The 19,695-nt window shown below is 47.7% G+C and overlaps 1 protein-coding gene across 1 annotated transcript; it reads right to left on the bottom strand.

Moving 5' to 3' along the window:
• Nucleotides 1-457: 457 nt before the first annotated feature.
• Nucleotides 458-2,547, bottom strand: LOC125518725 (F-box protein At5g49610-like). The gene is made up of 2 exons (XM_087536581.1): nt 1,103-2,547; nt 458-1,007 (listed from the first exon to the last, which is right to left on the bottom strand). The coding sequence occupies exons 1-2, from the start codon at nt 2,167-2,169 to the stop codon at nt 890-892; spliced, it is 1,185 nt and encodes a 394-aa protein (XP_087392707.1). The 5' UTR covers nt 2,170-2,547; the 3' UTR covers nt 458-889.
• Between the last annotated feature and the right edge of the window lie 17,148 nt (nt 2,548-19,695).

The raw sequence follows: 19,695 nt of genomic DNA, 5'->3' as shown, positions 1-19,695 counted from the left end.
TCTAGATGTATCTATTTTTTTATAAAATATGATCAAAGTTTGCATAGTGTGACTTTTGGTAAAACCTATATGCACTATATTTTGGAATGGAGGAAGTATGACTTTAGGCTTTTCTGAAAGCAAAAAAGAATGCTCTCTATACACTTAAATTGAGGTCATCCATGTTCAAATACATGGTTGACTAATCATTGATGTTCAAACCATGAAGTCATCCATGTTCAAACTTTTTTTATTGTGCTACTTATTTGAAAGTTTCAATTTTGGGAAAGGTTGCTGCAGTTGTACTCAGCTACATGTTTAACTATTCGCTACTTCCTCCGTTCCAAAATAGATGACCCAATTTTATAATAACTTTGTACTAAAATTAATACAAAATTGGGTCATCTATTTTGAAACAGAGGGAGTACATGTTAAAATTTTGAATATGTGATACAATGCTTTTGTGTTGTTTCCAGCTTTACCGGTACACGTGAGCACTCAACTTAATGAGTGTTAGCTTTAACGAGCTTATCAACCGAGCTTCAATGATCACGAGTTTAACGAACGGAACAACTCGTTTATCTCATACCTGTCCATCGAAACAGACCATTTCTTTTAAAAACTTCTACCCTTCAAGCATTGTACATATTTCTAAGCTTAGATTGCATCTGAATTCCAACAAAATTTAACAAAATTTATTGGCCTGAAGCGGTGTTAATAAATGATGGAGCTAATTGGTGATAATCAAAGACGGAGGTAATTGAATTTGTCGACATCATCAAGATTTGTTGTTTCCTTCTCTCACGAAAAAGAGAGGCTCAGCCAGGATACGGAGAGTAGATGCCACTGCAAGATTGACAATTCTAGAGACCGGGTCTTCCAAAACGCAAATTTTGCAGTGTCAATCAGTCTAGATTTTGTTTTCATCGATGTCCCAAGGGACCAAATCGGACTCATACTTGAAAACTTCTTGTATGCATTTGTGATGCACGGGGACTTCTGCTATCTCGCCCCTCCAAAAATCGTACCTGCAAAACATATGCAAAATTAGTAACACTTCGCTTGCGAATAATGAAGATTGTAACGAAGATTTGAAGGAGAATTAAGCGAGCGATTTCATCACCAGATCACTCCGTATACACTGTTGAAGAATGCGACCTCGGATGAGCAGAGATCCCTGAGTATAAGGGCTCTCCCTTCCTGCATCCCGAGATTCTTCAAGTTCACTGCCATCTTCTTCTCCCATCTCTCCTGCTGCCTGCCGTAGTCGGCGATCACCCACACCTCCGCCTCCTCATCCACGGTCACTACCAGGCACAGCTTCCCCTCCACCGTCACCAGCTTCTTCTTGCCCGCCCACCTGTCCGTTCTGTCTTCCACCTCCGGCGGGAGAACAATGAGCCTCCACGCCTCGCTCTTCATGTCGAACGCGAAGATGTCCTCGGCGGCGCCGACCCTGTCCGGCCACCGTAGCCAATGCATGGCGCCGTGGGCCCTCACCGCCGGGCCGGCGGCCACGAGCGACTCCGGCCACACCATCACGTCGGCCGAGCGCCGCCACGCGCGCCTTCGCGAGTCGAAGATCTCGCAACGCAGGTGGTCACGCAGCGTCGGGACCGAGAGCCGGAGGATCTTGAAGTCCGCCGCGGCGCCGGCGCCGGCGGGGCGCGCCACCATCGCGGTGACCGCCGTGGGGAAGCGCAGCCTCGGGTTGGGCAGCGCCCGCCACTGCCTCGTGGCGGGCTTGCACGCGTAGTAGCATCGCGCCGACGACGTCTTGCCGCCCATGCGCGCGGCGGCGTCGGCGTCGGCGTCGACGCAGCACGCGAGGCCGCGGTGCGCGGAGACAGCCTCAACGCGGACGTGCGCGGAGGGCAGGAAGTCGAGGGAGACGGACGGATCAGCGTCGGCCTGGGAGGGGTGCATGGAGACGAAGGTGGCGGAGTAGCGGTTGCGCGCCATGCCCTGCACGAAGTATCCCGAGACGACGGCGTCGGCGCGGCGGCGGCAGTGAAGCGCCGAGAAGGCCGGCTCGTACGTGAGCCGGCGCCACTGGGCAGACACCTGGCGGCATGCGGAGAGGTCGTCGAGGGAGACGCGGGTGAGCATCTCGAACATCTGGTCCTCAGGCAGGCCGCCGCTATGTTCGTCATCGCCAGCACCATTGCCTTGCTCCGGTTCGCTTGACATGGTCGTCCGATCGGCCCGTCCCCGTGACCCGGGAGCTCGCTGGGCAATACGAATCTGAGTTCAGGCCAGAAGAGACCGGCTACATTGGCTGCGTCAATTAAACAACGGCGAAATAACTGCGAGGATTAGGGCGGGAGGAGGAGGTAAGCTTGAGAACCAAGAAATTTGTGTACAAGACCACTTGAGAACCAAGAAACCCTCCCAACGATCTCCCTCGAAAATAGAAGAAACCCTACGATCAGAAGGCTGCGGCCGAGGGCAAGACTGTTGGGCCGTTGGATGAGGATCAAGGCTGCTGCCCAGTCAACCGGGCCTAGTCTATCTATCTATCCCCAAGACAAAAGAATGCAAGTATGAAAGGAGCAGCCAGCCACACGGCTACTGCGGTAGACCTTGGCGCAGGCCTAAGAAAAGAGGCTGTCCATCGAATTCAAGGCAACGTGACCAACGGAACTGTTGAATAAAACTTGCGCTGTCTAGTATAGGACTTTAGGTGTCCTGGCAGAACTTTGTACTCTGCCATGGCAGCTGTTTTACGTTGAATTATCCTACCACGGCAAGATTTGTACACTGGCTGCTCATGCGCCAAGCTAGCTGATTAGAGCATCTACAACCGGACCTAGCAAAAGTGGTTATTGGTGGACGGGCGAAGCGCCGGCCCCTCTTCACCGTCCTGCCATCTGCGAAGACCTTTGAGCTCCAATGTCCGCCTCGCAGGGGCGAAACCAGCATAGAGTTGTTAGCTTCAATTGAACCCAATGATGATAATTTGATGTCACGTACTTGTGTACTGTTTTTCTTTGGTATGTACCCAATGAAAAAACGGAATGTGGTGGCTATCTCGAGTGTACTACATCTGAGTTTGTCAAAAATAAATAAATTAAATGTGATCAAACAAAATCCAAAAAACCTGAAATTTTGAGACATCAAACCATATCAACTTATCAAATGGTAGAGCTTCTTGCAAACTTTCAGCCAAAAATAACATTAGACAAGCTCTCACTAAAAAGACGAAATCACTGCTCAAAAATTGAACGAAACTTTTAACATTGATTTTGTTTTTTTAGTGAGAGATGCTCAGATGTTATTTTTGGGCTCAAATTTTCCAAGATGCTCCAACATTTGATAAAGTTTGATGTCTCAAATTTTTAGATTTTTTGGAATTTGTTTGATCATGTTTTGTCATATATTTTCTGCAAACTCGGTCGTAGTACACCAAGAATAGAAAATCCACTCTCATAAAAAGCATGGCCGAACCCACTAAGCTAGAATACAAAGTGAGGAGGCAATAAAAAGCTCACAAGCAGTAAATCGCCCCGTACATTGCCTCTTCGGCATCCGTTATTTCGTATGATCGCTATGATATACACGGCGGCGGCAAACCTCTCTTCGTTCTTGTTCGGCTTTAGAAAACTCGCAATCTCTCCCCTGTTCGCCGTTCAACCAGAATGCGTCGTTAGACACCTACTGTCGAGAGACAATCATAATTTGAATTCGTGGTTTGAATCACATCTTCATGTCCCCTCTCTCATGTGCATGTTCTTTTTAGTCCTAACTTTCTAACTAATTATTCTCTTACTTTGATTGATCTAAGATATGGGACCATATTTCTCGAAGAGAACTTGATCGCCAAGTCCAAATAATGATGACGATACTTTAAGGATAACCATTAGACGTAGGCAAGGTGTACCAAATGTCAATAATGCAAGAAATCTCCCGAAGCCTTCTATCCAAAGAGAAATTTATTTAGAGGAGTTCTTATGATATGGTTGATCGTGAGAGAATTTCATCCGGATATATCATGCAGTCTTTACTTTTAATGTAACATAATACTCTCTTCGTTTCTTTTTAGTCTACATATAAGATTTGATCAAAGTCAAACTTCATAAAGTTTTTTTTACGGGGGATAGCATTTTATTAATTAATTGATAATGTTTTTACAATCATTCACAATGATAATGCTAATCTCCGGAGGAACATTTGCTAACCAACATGACGTTCGTTCTTGTGCTCGTCCAATGGACGCCATAGCATGCACAACCTTGTTCTGCGTCCGACTAATATTCTTGATTTGAGCTTGCCTTGAGCTTGCCTCTCCTTCAGCAGGTCCGAGATTTCAGCCACTTGGTACATGTTTCTCGATCGATCAGGTGGGCGAGCATTGATCAGAGACAAAATTTCAGCACAGTCCGTCTCCACTAGTAGCGGCTTCTGGGACTAATGCAACGCCAACTTGAGTCCCTCCTCACATGCAATGAGCTCAGCCTCGAGCGGCCCATGGCAGTTTAGGAGCCATCTACAAGCGGCATAGATCACCTAGCCAGTATGGTCATGCAGGACCATGCCCGCTCCTGCAGAACCGTCGGCAGCGACATACGATCCATCAAAGTTTAGCTTGACATGATTTTCTGGCGGAGGTTCCCATGATGCCGTGGTCGGACGTCTTGACTCGCTGCTGGTGCTATGCAGTATTGCCCCTTCCAATATATTTGGTAGCTTCCCCTTGATGATATCTGTGTGCGGATACTGACTGATCATGAGTAGTGATTCCGCATAGCTGCACAAAAAATGTTTAGACACTTCAACGGGGATCATTGGCTTCTCATGGGTAAGCTCATACCACACGCGCCATAGCAACATGAGTACAAGCATGTGTTGTGTGCATTCAGCTCCTGTAGCAGCATTAACAACCAGTCCGGCTATTTATTTCTGAGAGATTCAACAGGTGGTAAATCCCAGACCCTTCGCATTGTGTCCCACAAGTTCTAAGCATGGGGGCATCGGACTAGAGCATGATGAGCCGTTTCTTCCTCTTGCCTGCAGATCGTACAAATACCATCCAGCTCCATGTGTCGACGCTTCTTGTTCGCCCTAGTAGCCAGTGCCTCCCGAGCAGCTTTCCAGGCGAAGACGCGAACCTTCGATGGAGCCCCACATTTCCATAGCAGCTTCCACGCAGGTCTTGATCCATCTGTTCTAGCACTTGACTCTCCAATTCCTTGTTGAGCCATGATCCAATTGTGAGCCATATTGTAAGCAGACCGCACCGAGAACTAACCTTGCTTATCTGGTTGCCAAGCAATAGAGTCCGCTTCCAAGTGGCGAGAGGGCTTAATTTTCAGAATTTCCGTGACATCCGCTGGAAGAAAATGTTGCCTGAGAAGTGCTCTATTCCAAGAGCCATCACCATTGAGGAGATCTGCCACCCATTTTAATCTGCATCGACGTTTTGGTGTGATCAGCCTAAACGAAGGCCCCCTTGGGATCCAAGGATCGCGCCAGATGTGTATCTCTGCTCCGTTGCCAACACGCCAAATACATCCCTGCTTAACTAGCTCGAGCCCATATTCAACGGCAGACCACGTCCACGATCCATTACCTGTGAAGACTGTATCCGTGATGGAGCCGAACGGATAGTACTTGGCCCGTAGGACCTGTGCACATAGGCTCTCCGGGAATTGTATTAAACGCCATGCTTGACGTGCTAGCAAGGCTTGATTGAACAACCTTAGATCTTTAAATCCCATTCCCCCTCTTCCCTTGGGTCGCAACATACTGTCCCAACTTACCCAATGAGTTTTTTGCTTGCCTTTTTCTGCACCCCACCAGTAGCGGCGAATCATCCTCGTAAGTTCTTCATAGAGGCCAGCTGGTACCTTGAAAACACTCATGATATAAACTGGGAGAGCTTGGGCAACTGCTTTAATTTTTATTTCCTTACCACCCATGGACATATGATTATCGCCCCACTCCATCAAGCTCTTTGCTAATCTCTCTTGCAAACTTTTGAGTTTCCCTTTACTCATTCTTCCCTCCGGCGTCAGGAGGCCAAGATATTTCGCTTCAAATGTCATTTGAGTAACTTGGAGTGTACCCTTAATGCCTTGATGGACTGTTCTTGGACAAGTAGGACTGAACAACATGGAACCTTTGTGAGGGTTGATCACTTGGCCATTCCCTTTAGAATAAACCTCTAGAACATGTTTTACCCTTTTTGCCTGTTCACTTTCAGCCTTGGAGAACATCATGGTGTCGCCAACAAACAACAGGTGGGAGATCCCCGGAGCTCGACGACATACTTTGAGTGGTGTGATAGTGCCCTGGATTGCTTCACGATGCAGGAGAGCAGAAAGGCCATCAGCGACAAATAAGAACAAAAAAGGAGATAGTGGATCACCTTGGTGAAGACCTCTGGACCGGGAGAATGAATCAAGAAGGGTTCCATTGAATTTTACCGAGTAGCTCACCGAGGTCACACAGGACATTATCCATTCCACCCATAGGGGAGCGAAACCTAAACTCTACATCGTTCTTCTAAGGAAGTCCCAATCAACCCTATCATACGCCTTGGACAGATCCAACTTATACGCACAGAAAGATTCATGTTCTTTTTTGCAGTGCTCAATTGCATGGAAGCATTCAAACGCCACCAACACATTATCAGTAATCATACGCCCGGGGACAAAGGCACTTTGGTTCAGGGATATAATGTCACCAAGAAGTGGTCGAAGTCTGTTCACTAAGCATTTGGCCACTATTTTGTAGAGCACGGAACATAAGCTGATAGGCTGAAATTCTCTGAGTGTCTCTGGTTGGTCCGACTTTGGGATTAACACAATTGACGTGGAGTTAGTCTCGGATGGCATATGTCCTGTAGCAAAGAATAGCCTGACCGCCGCAACAACCGCGTCCTTCAAAACTGCCCAATTCCTTTGATAGAACTGCGCCGGGCACCCGTCCGGCCCTGGAGCCTTTAGGGGACCTATTTGAAACAGCGCATCAGAAATTTCTTGCTCGGAAAAATCTTTACAAAGTGAATCATTCATCTCATCCGTTACTTTCTTCTCCAGTAAGCTGATAATTTCATCTGCATTCAATGATGGGTCTCTAGTGAACAACTCCTTGAAGAAAGAGGACGCCATCAGCTCCATAACTGATGGGTTAGACTGCCATACTCCCTCATCATTTTTAGCTTCTTAATCTTGTTTTTCCGTGCCCGCCATACAGAGTTATTGTGGAAGACCTTCGTATTTCGGTCACCCTCTTTGAGCCAATTAATTCGTGATCGCTGTAGCCATAGGAGCTCTTCTCTATAGAGCAGTTCGTCATACAATCAAAGAGTCTTCTAATCTCTTGCTGATCTCCATTTGTCTGCAGCAACTGGTAATTTTTTTTACGTGTGCTGTTGAGCTCTCGCAATATATTCCCAAACTTATGCTTGCTCCAGCCTTGCAGATTTTCCATCACTTGGCTCAACCCTACAGTGACCGAAGCAAGGTTGTCGGTGGTCTGTGTTGCCTCCCATGCCCTCCGTATTAATTCTAGAAGTTCGCCGGCTCATTCCCAGAAAATTTCATACTGGCTAGTGCGCCTACGTTTTAGCAAGAAATCCTCCTTTTGCAGGTGGATTAAGAGTGGAAGATGGTCCGAGCAAGGGGACACAAGGTGTACCACAGTCGCGTCCGAGAATATATCTCTCCATCTATCATCAGCTAGAGCCCGGTCCAATCTGACCTTCACGTTTGCTCTTCCTCTTCTCTTGTTATCATAAGTGAAAGGAACACCAGAGAACCCAAGGTCATGGAGCTCACAGTCCTGCACAACCTCTCAGAAAGCGGCAATCTGACTAGCTGGGCGAGGGGTGGCTGACATATGTTCACATTGCCAAAGGGTTTCGTTGAAGCCCCCCATGAGCATCCATGGGAGGTCACTGGTAGCTCGCAGCTCTGACATCAAGGACCACATACGATGGCGATTTCTGTTCGAGGTTCCCCATACACACATGTTAAACACCACACAGGGTGAGACGGGGAGGCGTGGATATTACCATCAATAATTCTTTCATTCTTATCTGTACTCTCCACTGACAATTGATCATTCCAAAACAGTGATAATCCACCACTTTGGCCATCACTGCTCATGCTGCAAAAACCACGCATGCCTAGGTGATGCCAGAGGTGGTGGACTTTTCTGAGCATTGTCTAGTTTCACACAAGAAAACAAATTGCGGACGATGACTCTACACAAGGGCGGTGAGGTCACGAACTGTCGAGGCGCCCCTACGCCTCGACAGTTCCAACTCAGTCCTATCATTGCTCCTAACGGGGCGCCACACTCGGCCTCGTCAGGTTACCAGCGGCCCCTGGGCCGGTTGCCTCCAAATGTCTCTGTTCCATCCCACTGATTTCCTTGCCTTCTGTTTCTGCCATGACCACAAATTCCCCATCAGCCAGCTTTGGGCGGGCAGCATCCACAAAGGGAGCCCCGTTATCGCCCCCACCAAGCTCCGGGTTCATGGTAGATACCCCTAGTATCCTGGGTGTCTCCATCGCCGATGGTCTCTTCATCTTCAGGAGCGCCCATCTGGTGATGGATCACAATCTGGTGGATCACAAAGTTTAACATGAGTTACTCCGGTCGCCTGATGGTTCCTGTATTGTGAAGCATCCCTCCCGTCGGTGTCCCTAGAAGAGGGATTAGGAATCATGGTGCCTACAAACTCCCGCTTCCATGCAATTGTGTGAATTTCCTGTGACTCCTTCCTGATCTGATCACATGCAGGGCTGCTAGGAACACGAGGATCCAGCGGCCAGGGCGTGGACGAGGCCGCAACAGGTCCATAGTACGCCTCGGCAGTGCACATGGAAGCATCGCCAGCAGCCGCAAGGCCCGGGCCTGTTAATTTCATGATGCATCAAACAATATTGATTTCATGATGTGAATCTTGATATTTTTTTCTATAAACTTAGCCAAAGTTAACAAAATTTGACTTTGACCAAATCTTATATGGAGACTAAAAAGAAATGGAGGGAGTATGTCATAAGTGATGTTGTATTCTGTTTGTTATGTTGTTTTTAGTGCTATACTTTTGTTGTAAGATGATGTAAAGTTAGAGTTTACACTGGCTCACCTTGCCCTCGAGGATATTTGTATGTACAAATCTATTTGTTTCACCTATCGCAACTAGCTATTCCACATGTCACTACTGCAACCGTCCTGCTGAGACCACGACCGGCTATCCCACCCATGGATCAAATAGTGATCTACCTGGTTCACGGTCTATTTCCCAAAAATTGGCTTGATTCCTTGTTGCCTACCCCGCTCGTGCTTAGGTGGGGTTTGTAGCGACCAGACCTCAAACAGTATGATCTCTGTGCTCAGGTGTCATCCCTGGATCAGTAATGCTGACACCACACAGTACTTGGAGGATTTGTAATAGAGTAGCACTCACACACTTATTACATCGTGTCTCCATAGAGAATTTATTATGATAAATATGGCTTAAGGCCATCTAATAACGATAACAGTGGAAGGCTTGGAAGATAAGTGAGTCCATCAACTCCAACGGCATCACTGAGTATAGAACCACGACCTAAAACTCCTTAATCTTCGTCTAAAAAGTCTGCAACATTAACGTTGCAGCCCGAAACGGGCCAGCACATGGAATATGCTGGCAAAGTAACACATAGAGAATAATGGAATGAAACAGCTAAACTATATGCATATTTGGCTGGTGGAAAGCTCTATGGTTACAATTTTGCGTAAAGCCAAATTTTCCCTACTTCAAAGGAATAAATTTTATTTAACTATCATGGTGGTTGTTAAACATTGAGAATGGTTGACAGCATTCTCAATCCCAATTAAGCATGATCATTAAACAAACCCAACAAAATTAATTTAGAGTAACATGTTGAGATTCACATGATAATCCAAGTACTAGATACTCAAGGTGTCCATAACCGGGGACACGGCTAACCATGATTAGTTTATACACTCTGCAGAGGTTTGCGCACTTTTCCCCACAAGACTCGATCGTCTCCGTTTGGTTTCTCGCACTAAATGGTGTTTGAGAAGACGGATGACCGAGACATAGTCTTTCAGAAGCGCTAGCACCTTACGATGGATAGACCGTTACACCTACTTTCCCCTACATCTGCTAGTCTACCCTGTAAGAGTTTGCACGACTTAATCAAATATGCTAGAGCCCATAATAGCTTGTGGCTGCACACGGAAGTTTCTAGTATGAAAAATCTCATGATCCCTTTGGGCCTGGGTGGCGGTCCATAAAGAAAAACAGGCAATCCTGGAATACCCAGGTACCTCAATCCACCCAGATGCGTGTTTAAGTTGCCACCTTAGATAAACCCTTAATTAACAAACTCACATCTCTCATGGATATTGTAACACCCCGGATATGATTTACCCAATATGTACTCCAACTCTTGCCGTTTCCGGCCTTAAGTTATTTTATTTTCTCGGGTTCGGGTTCTTGTCTCCGTGTGTTGTTGTCGTTGTCATGCATCTCATATCATGTCATCATGTGCATTGCATTTGCATTCGTGTTCGTCTCATGCATTCGAGCATTTTCCCCGTTGTCCGTTTTGCATTCCGGCGCTCCGTTCTCCTCCGGTGGTCATTTCTGCCTTTCTTTCGTGTGTGGGGTTTAAACATTTCCGGACTGGACCGAGACTTGCCAAGCGGCCTTGGTTTACTACCGGTAGACCGCCTGTCAAGTTTCGTACCATTTGGACTTCGTTTGATGTTCCAACGGTTAACCGAGGGACCGAGAAGGCCTCGTGTGTGTTGCAGCCCAACACCCTTCCATTTTGGCCCAAAACCCACCAAAACCCTCTCCATCATCTAGAGCGTTCGATCATGATCGCGTGGCCGAAAACCGCACCTCATTTGGACACTCCTAGCTCCCTCTATGTCTATATATAGACCCTCCAAAAAATTCGCGGTTCCACTCTCCCCCAAACCCTAGCCCCGCTCGATCCGCGCGCCGGACACGTCCGGTCCGCGCTGGACAAATCCCGCCGCCACGCCCACGCCAATCGGCGCGTGACACGTGGCACGCCCCCGCCGCCGCCGCTCCGGCCCGGGAGGCCCGAGTCGGGCCCCCGCGAGCCCGTCGCCCGCGCCGCCCGGTGGCTCCTCCTCTGCCGGCCTGCTCCGCCGCCCGCCGCCACAGTCCTCGCTGGCCACCGCCTCCTCCCGGCGCCCGCGCCTCGCCTCCGGCCAGATCCGCCGCGGGAGGGCAGGATCTAGCGCCCCGACCTCGCCGGCCGCCGCCGTCGTCATCTCCGGCGAGATCCGCCACCGCCTCGTTTTGCGTGCCCGGGTCAACCCTAATCCGCGAGGTGGAATTTTCTTCTAAGTCCCCGATTCCTAGATCCATATGCCCTTGTTCATCGCATTGTAACTTTGCACCCGTAGCTCCGTTTTGGGCATATAGCATATCAAAATGTTCGTCTCAGAGAGCACATCATTTCATCTCATTGCATCATTTTCATTTGAGTTCATCTTGATGCCCGAAATGCTGTTGGAAGAGTGCTATTTGAGATAATTGTCAGATCTGCTGCTCCAATTAGATATTTGTCATTTTTGCCATGATTATTGTGTGCATGATATGCCCTGAGCTCTACATGTGTTTTGTCATATGTTTTGCCATCTATTCAAAGGTGCAACACATATATTTTTGTGATGTGTGTGGTGACTAGCACAAGCTTGCAAAGTGGAGCATTCGTTAATGCTGATTTCAGGGACTTAGCATTTCCACTAAGTCCTTGAGCTATTTATCTCAATGTGCCATACGTTCATGTTGTTTCCTAGTGATCCGTGCCTCTTTTGAGGACGATCAGTAAGGATGTTTTTTTAATCTTGTAGTGCTCTATCCATCCATGTCTTTGTTGCAATTATGGAGCACCCTAGCTTGAGTCAATCGAGATCTACTTTTGCTATTTCGTGAATCTGGGTAGATTGTCTACTTGTTAGCGATTTTGCCGAGGATGTTGTAGTTGATCCATGCATGCTTTGTTATGGTTCTTGCCATGTCTAGCTTGTATTTTGTGTATTCTTGATGGGTGTATGCTTAGATTGTCATGACTTGCTCTGTAGTGAGTGCATCGATCTCGTAAACATGCCTACTTGATATCTGATTTTGCATGCTCCAGTTTTCACTAAGTCGGAGGACTGTTTATGTTTTTGCCATGTTCACCTGCTTGCAATTGTATTTTCTGATCCCTTTTGGCTCAAGGTCACTAAGGGACTTTTGTTAAGCTCTTTGAGCAGCTCCATGCCATGCTTTACTTTGCCATGTTCAGCTCCTGTAGCATATAGTTTTCATGCTTCAAAGTGTGCTATCTGTTCTGAAATTCCGGACAAGTGTTAATTTCACTAAGTCTGAAATCTGTTTGCCAAATGCATTTTTGCCATGCTTTTTTGAACCTGTTAATGGATGAATTGGCCGTAGCTCAGTATTCCTCTTTTGTTAAGCATCATGAATGGATCCCTGCCATGTATTTTGATGCCATGTTTGGGTGCTGTAGCATGTTCATATTGTTGCATCTAGTTAGCTACTTGCTGTAAATCGCAGAACGTGGTCATATTTGAATCGCTTGCCATTTTCAAACCGTAACTCCGATTCCGGTGATCTTTATATCATTTTCTAGCGATTTCATCTCATATTTCCAGTGGCACACTTGGTTTTCCAAGTTGAGGCCAGGTTCTTTCATTCCTTGTCAAATCTTGCATATGCATCCCATATTGCATCCCGCATAGCATACCATCTTTGCATCATGTTGTTTGAGTTTGCACGTGGTTGATTGTGCCCTTGTTGCTTGTTTGTTTTGTTTGGGTAGTGCTAGGGGACAAGTTCACTAATGAGGAGCCCGTTGAGTTTGCTTTCGAGGATCCAGTCAACTCTGACAACTTTGCAGGCAAGATGATCATACCCTCGAAATCACTACTATCTTTGCTTTGCTAGATGCTCGCTCTTTTGCTATGCCTATGCTACGATGCCTACCACTTGCTTATCATGCCTCCTAAATTGCCATGTCAAACCTCTAACCCACCATGTCCTATGCTACGATGCTCGCTCTTTGGCGCCGTAGTCGGGCCATGAGTGTTTGGTTGATGTAATGCTATTTATGTACTTTGTTTGACGTGGCGAGTGTAAGCCAACTATGTATCTCCCCTTTTATTATCTATATTACATGGGATGTTGCGAAGATTGCCTAACTTGCGACATTGCTTTCAATGCAGTTATGCCTCTAAGTCGTGCCTCATCACGTGGGAGCTATAGCCGCATCGAGGGCGTTACAAGTTGGTATCAGAGCCTTCCCCGACCTTAGGAGCCCCATTGCTTGATCGTTTTTAGCAGCCGAGTTGAGTCTAGAAAAATGTTTTGAGTCATTTAGGAATTATATATCGGAGAGTTTAGGAATTATTTTTACTTCCCAGTCTCCTCATCGCTCTGGTAAGGCATCCTGACGTAGAGTTTTAACTCTTCTCTTGTCAAATTTCACTAAACATTTTTTAGGATCACGCGGGTATCTTGGAATCATTCTGATGGTTTTGCGACGAGAACATTGTTCTTGGTGCCTCCTGTCTTTAGGGGTTGTGGCAGTGTCCCGGGGAGTTGAGCTCCGAGGTGTTGTCGTCACAATTTTATCGTTGCAGTTCTGGAATACCTTAGTTTAGTACGCCGACATCGAAAATATCTTGTATGTAGTTCGTTGGTGAGATAACCTCGATGCCACCCAGTACTGGGGCGGGAGTTCGGGAGTATCGCCATAACTTGTATAACAGATGCTTTTCGAAGGTTGAGGTAGATGGTTTCCGAAGTTTTTTTCTCGGTTATGTGTTGAAGGATGGATACAGCTGGATGTAGGATTTGCTAGATTTGGGTGAGATATTATGCTTCCCCTGTATCCCCAACACCTGATTGCATAACCGGAAAGGTTCGGGAGTTTCATAGGTGGGAATTCTTGTAGCTCTAGCTCTTCTTCCACGGATATTGGTTTGAGATTGGGATTTCTTACCGAGTATTCGTTCTTGATCTGTACCTTGTTGATTTATTTCTCTACCTAAATTCTAAGTGGCTTCTCAATTTATGGATATGTGACCATTTCAAGTGGAATGCATTCGTTCTTATGTTCGGATGTGAAGACTTTATGTTGCAATTTCAACCCGTTTGATTCAGCTTCATTTTATCTGTCAAGGTGCTAACGGTTGTCACCCTCTTCAGGATGGCTCCCGCTAAGAGCACCAATCAGAATCAGAATCAGGATCCGCCACCACCTCCTCCTCCTCCGGAGGCATGGCAAGCTATGATGGTCGCAACCAATGCAAACACACAGTTGATCATGCAAATTCTTCAAGAGCGCAATCAAGTGAACCAAGGCAACCAAGGCAACAATCAGAATCACTTTGCTACACTCAACCAGTTCCTTGCTAACGGGCCAAAGACTTTCAGCAATTGTGTTGAGGCAACTGATGCTGACGATTGGCTTGTGGACTTGTGCAAGCATTTCAAGTGCAGTAATGTCAGGCCTGAGGACTTCGTCAAGTTCGCTTCCTTCCAACTCAAAGATCAAGCTGCAAATGGTTCCAGCAGTACAAGGATTCCAGAGGAGGCCGTGTGATTACCTGGGATGAATTCCGTCAAGACTTCAAAGCTCATCATATTCCTCAGAGCGTGGTCGAGAGCAAGCGTGAGGAATTCCGCAACCTGAAGCAAGGCTCTTTGTCTGTCTATGACTACAACAAGTTGTTTCAGAAGCTCGCCCGCTTTGCTAAGCAGGACGTCCCCAACGAGAAGAGCATGATATACCAGTTCAGGGATGGTCTCAGGGAATAAATTCAGCTAGCACTTGTTCTCTTTGAGCCCTTGAGGTACAATGAGTTCTACAACATGGCATTGACGCAAGAGGCCGCTCAACTGATGTGCGATGCTTCCAAGAAGCGAGTCTAGAGATGCTACTCCTTCTTCCTCTACTCAAGTGGACAAGCAGCAGAAGTATTGGCTTCCTCCTCCTCCGTTCCGTCAGCCGTATCAGCAGAAGAGCAAAGGTGGCAGTGGATCTTCCCACCCACCCAACCCTGGCTTTTAGAACAAGACTTCGTCTCAAGCTCCAAGATCGAGTGCTCCGTATCATCGTCCGCTTTCAGAGGTCACGTGCAACAAGTGCCAACAGAAGGGTCACTATGCCAACAAATGCTTCAATCAGAGGCGTCTCCCTCCTCCTCCTCCTGTGAGATCGGCAAGTATAGCTGTGGTCAAGCATAACCCCAAGTACGCCAAGGTTAACATGGTGAGTGCAGCTCAGGCAGAGGACTCGTCAGATGTCATCATGGGTAACCTTCCTGTTAACGATGTTCCTGCAAAAGTTGTTTTTGACACTGGTGCATCGCATTGTTTCATCTCGAGACCTTTTGCATCTAAACATGGGTGGTATTCTCAAGTTATGCATAAACCTTTAGTAGTTGTCTCTCCGAGTAGTTGTTTGCTCGCTAACTACGAGGTTCCGGATATTTCTATCTCGATGGGTGATTTCAAGTTTCTGGCTTCTCCAATGATCCTTGGCAACTTGGATATTGATCTTATTCTCGGGATGGATTGGCTTTCTAAGCACAAGGCTCAGCTTGATTGTGCAGCCAGGCAGATACAATTGACTCATTCGTCTGAGGATGTAATTGTCTTTGCCGCTCAGGATAATACAATCCGTCTGTTTTCTCTCAATGAGAAGGGTGAACTGGATGCTATCTCGCAAATTCCAGTCGTTTGCGAATATCAAGACGTCTTTCCAGAAGAGCTTCCAGGAATGCCTCCGCCCCGGCCAGTTGAATTCGTCATCGATCTTGAGCCTGGCACGGAACCTGTGTGCAAGCGTCCTTACAAGCTCGGACCTGAAGAGTTGAAGGAGCTGAAGAAGCAACTCGATGTTCAAGAGAGAATGGGTGTCATCCGACCTAGTTCTTCTCCTGGGGTTGTGGTGTTCTTTTTGTGAAGAAGAAGGATGGAACGGACCGACTTTGTGTTGACTACCATCCATTGAACAAGAAGACCATCAAGAACAAATACCCACTTCCCAACATCAACAAGCTGTTCGAACAACTCAAAGGTGCCCAAGTATTCTCCAAGCTTGATCTCCGTATGGGTTATCATCAGATTCGAATCCGCGAGCAAGATATTCCCAAGACGGCTTTCAGGACAAGCTTTGGTTCATATGAATACACTGTCATGTCTTTTGGCCTTGTCAACGCTCCTCCGACTTTCTCTCGCATGATGAACTTCATCTTCAACGCCTACACCAATGACTTAGTTTTGGTCTATCTCGATGACATTCTGGTCTTTTCGAAGAACAAGGAAGATCATGCCAAGCACTTGCGTTTGGTACCCGATAAGCTCAGGGAACACAAGTTCTATGCCAAGTTCTCCAAGTGCGAATTTTGGCTCGATGAGGTTCTTTATCTTGGTCATATCATCTCTGCCAAGGGCATTGCGGTGAATCCTGAGAAGGTGTCTGCAATTGTGAATTGGGAACCACATCAGAACGTGAAGCAACTCCGTAGCTTTCTCGGTCTCGCAAGCTACTATCAAAGATTTGTTGAAAACTTTTCTAAGATCGCGAAGCCTCTCTCAAATCTTCTCCAGAAGCACGTCAAGTACGTTTGGTCTCCGGAGTGTGACATTGCTTTCAACACTTTGAAAGAGAAATTGGTCACCGCTCCAGTTCTGACTCCGCCTGATGAATCCAAGCCGTACGTGGTCTTTTGCGATGCCTCTCTCCAAGGTCTTGGCGCAGTGTTGATGCAAGAGAAGAAAGTTGTGGCTTATACCTCCCGCCAGTTGAAGCCCAACGAGAAGAACTACCCCACTCATGATCTCGAGTTGGCGGCAGTTGTGCATGCTCTTTTGACTTGGAGACATCTCTTATTGGGAAGAAAAGTGGAAATCTTCACTGACCACAAGAGTCTCAAGTACATCTTCACGCAGCCTAATCTCAACCTCAGGCAGACTCGATGGGTCGAAATGATTCAAGAGTATAATCCGAGTATTGAGTATACTCCAGGCAAGGCCAATGTGATTGCCGACGCATTGAGCAGGAAGGCTTATTGCAACAGCCTGATTCTCAAGCCTTATCAACCCGAGCTTTGTGAAGCTTTCCGCAAACTTAATCTGCAAGTTGTTCCTCAAGGTTTCCTCACCAACCTTCAAATCTCTCCTACCTTGGAAGACCAGATTCGCCAAGCCCAGCTTCTTGATGCTATGGTGAAAAAGGTGAAGATTGGGATTGCCAAGAGTCAACCCAAGTACAAGTGCTACCGCCTTGATGACAAGGATACTCTCTTCTTCGAGGATCATATTGTTGTGCCCAAAGGTGACCTTCGTAAAGTGATCATGAACGAGGCTCACAATTCTCTCCTCTCCATCCACCCTGGGAGCACGAAGATGTACCAGGACCTCAAGCAGGCTTATTGGTGGACTCGAATGAAGCGCGAGATTGCTCAGTTCGTGAATGAATGTGATGTCTGCAGAAGAGTGAAGGCAGAACACCAAAGGCCAGCTGGTCTCCTCCAACCTCTTTCCATTCCAGAATGGAAGTTTGACCACATTGAGATGGACTTCGTGACTGGGTTTCCAAAGTCCAAACGTGGCAATGATGCTATATTCATTGTCATTGACAAACTCACTAAAGTGGCTCACTTTCTGCCTATCAAAGAGTCAATCACTGCAGCTTAATTGGCGGAGCTCTATACCTCTCGAATTGTCTCTCTGCACGATATTCCACAAGTGATCTCTTCAGACCGTGGCAGCATCTTTACCTCCAAGTTTTGGGAATCTTTCCAGAAGGCCATGGGCACCAACATCCGCTTCAGCACAACTTTCCATCCGCAAACTAGCGGTCAAGTCGAGCGTGTCAATCAGATTCTTGAAGATATGCTCAGGGCTTGTGTGATCTCCTTTGGCATGAAGTGGGAGGATTGTCTTCCTTATGCTGAATTCTCCTACAACAACAGTTTTCAAGCAAGTTCGGGCAAGGCCCCATTTAAAATTCTGTATGGCAGGAAGTGCCGTACCCCTCTCAACTGGTCTGAAACCGGTGAACGTCAACTTCTGGGAAATGACTTAATCACAGAGGTAGAGGAAATGTGCAAAGTCATTCGAGATAACCTCAAAGCAGCCCAATCGCGCCAGAAGAGCTACTATGATAGTAAGCACCGTGATTTGGCTTTCGAGATCAGAGATCATGTTTACCTCCGCGTCTCTCCAATGAAAGGTACTCGTCGCTTCGGTATCAAAGGGAAGCTTGCCCCTAGATACGTGGGACCTTTCAAGATCGTCAGCAAGAGAGGCGATCTCGCCTACCAACCCGAGCTTCCTTCAAACTTTGCAAATGTGCATGACGTGTTCCATGTCTCTCAGCTCCGAAAGTGCTTCAAGACTCCTGACCGCACCGTCAACTTCGAGGACATTGAGCTCCAACAAGATCTCTCTTATCGTGAGAACCCTGTTGCTATTCTTGAAGAGACTGAATGCAAGACTCGCAACAAGTCAATCAAATTCCTCAAAGTCAAGTGGTCACACCATTACGAACGTGAAGCTACCTGGGAACGCGAGGATCACCTCCGTTCTGAGTATCCGGCGTTCTTTCAGTCCTAGATCTCGGGACGAGATCCTTTCGTAGTGGTGGAATGTTGTAACACCCCGGATATGATTTACCCAATATGTACTCCAACTCTTGCCGTTTCCGGCCTTAAGTTATTTTATTTTCTTGGGTTCGGGTTCTTGTCTCCATGTATTGTTGTCGTTGTCATGCATCTCATATCATGTCATCATGTGCATTGCATTTGCATTCGTGTTCGTCTCATGCATTCGAGCATTTTCCCCGTTGTCCGTTTTGCATTCCGGCGCTCCGTTCTCCTCCGGTGGTCATTTCTGCCTTTCTTTCGTGTGTGGGGTTTAAACATTTCCGGACTGGACCGAGACTTGCCAAGCGGCCTTGGTTTACTACCGGTAGACCGCCTGTCAAGTTTCGTACCATTTGGACTTCGTTTGATGCTCCAACGGTTAACCGAGGGACCGAGAAGGCCTCGTGTGTGTTGCAGCCCAACACCCTTCCATTTTGGCCCAAAACCCACCAAAACCCTCTCCATCATCTAGAGCGTTCTATCACGATCGCGTGCCCGAAAACCGCACCTCATTTGGACACTCCTAGCTCCCTCTATGTCTATATATAGACCCCTCCAAAAAATTCGCGGTTCCACTCTCCCCCAAACCCTAGCCCCGCTCCATCCGCGCGCCGGACACGTCCGGTCCGCGCCGGACAAATCCCGCCGCCGCGCCCGCGCCAATCGGCGCGTGACACGTGGCACGCCCCCGCCGCCGCCGCTCCGGCCCGGGAGGCCCGAGTCGGGCCCCCGCGAGCCCGTCGCCCGCGCCGCCCGGTGGCTCCTCCTTCGCCGGCCTGCTCCGCCGCCCGCCGCCACAGTCCTCGCCGGCCGCCGCCTCCTCCCGGCGCCCGCGCCTCGCCTCCGGCCAGATCCGACCGCGGGAGGGCCGGATCCGGCGACCCCGACCTCGCCGGCCGCCGTCGTCGTCATCTCCGGCGGATCCGCCACCGCCTCGTTTTGCGTGCCCGGGTCAACCCTAATCCGCGAGGTGGAATTTTCTTCTAAGTCCCCGATTCCCAGATCCATATGCCCTTGTTCATCGCATCGTAACTTTGCACCCGTAGATCC

Source organism: Triticum urartu, chromosome 7A (genome assembly GCF_056163025.1).
Source record: "Triticum urartu cultivar PI428250 chromosome 7A, HENAU_Tu73, whole genome shotgun sequence".
NCBI classification, from domain to species: Eukaryota; Viridiplantae; Streptophyta; class Magnoliopsida; order Poales; family Poaceae; genus Triticum; species Triticum urartu.
The sequence above is the reverse complement of the archived record's forward strand: the minus strand, read 5'-3'. Positions and strand labels throughout refer to the sequence as shown.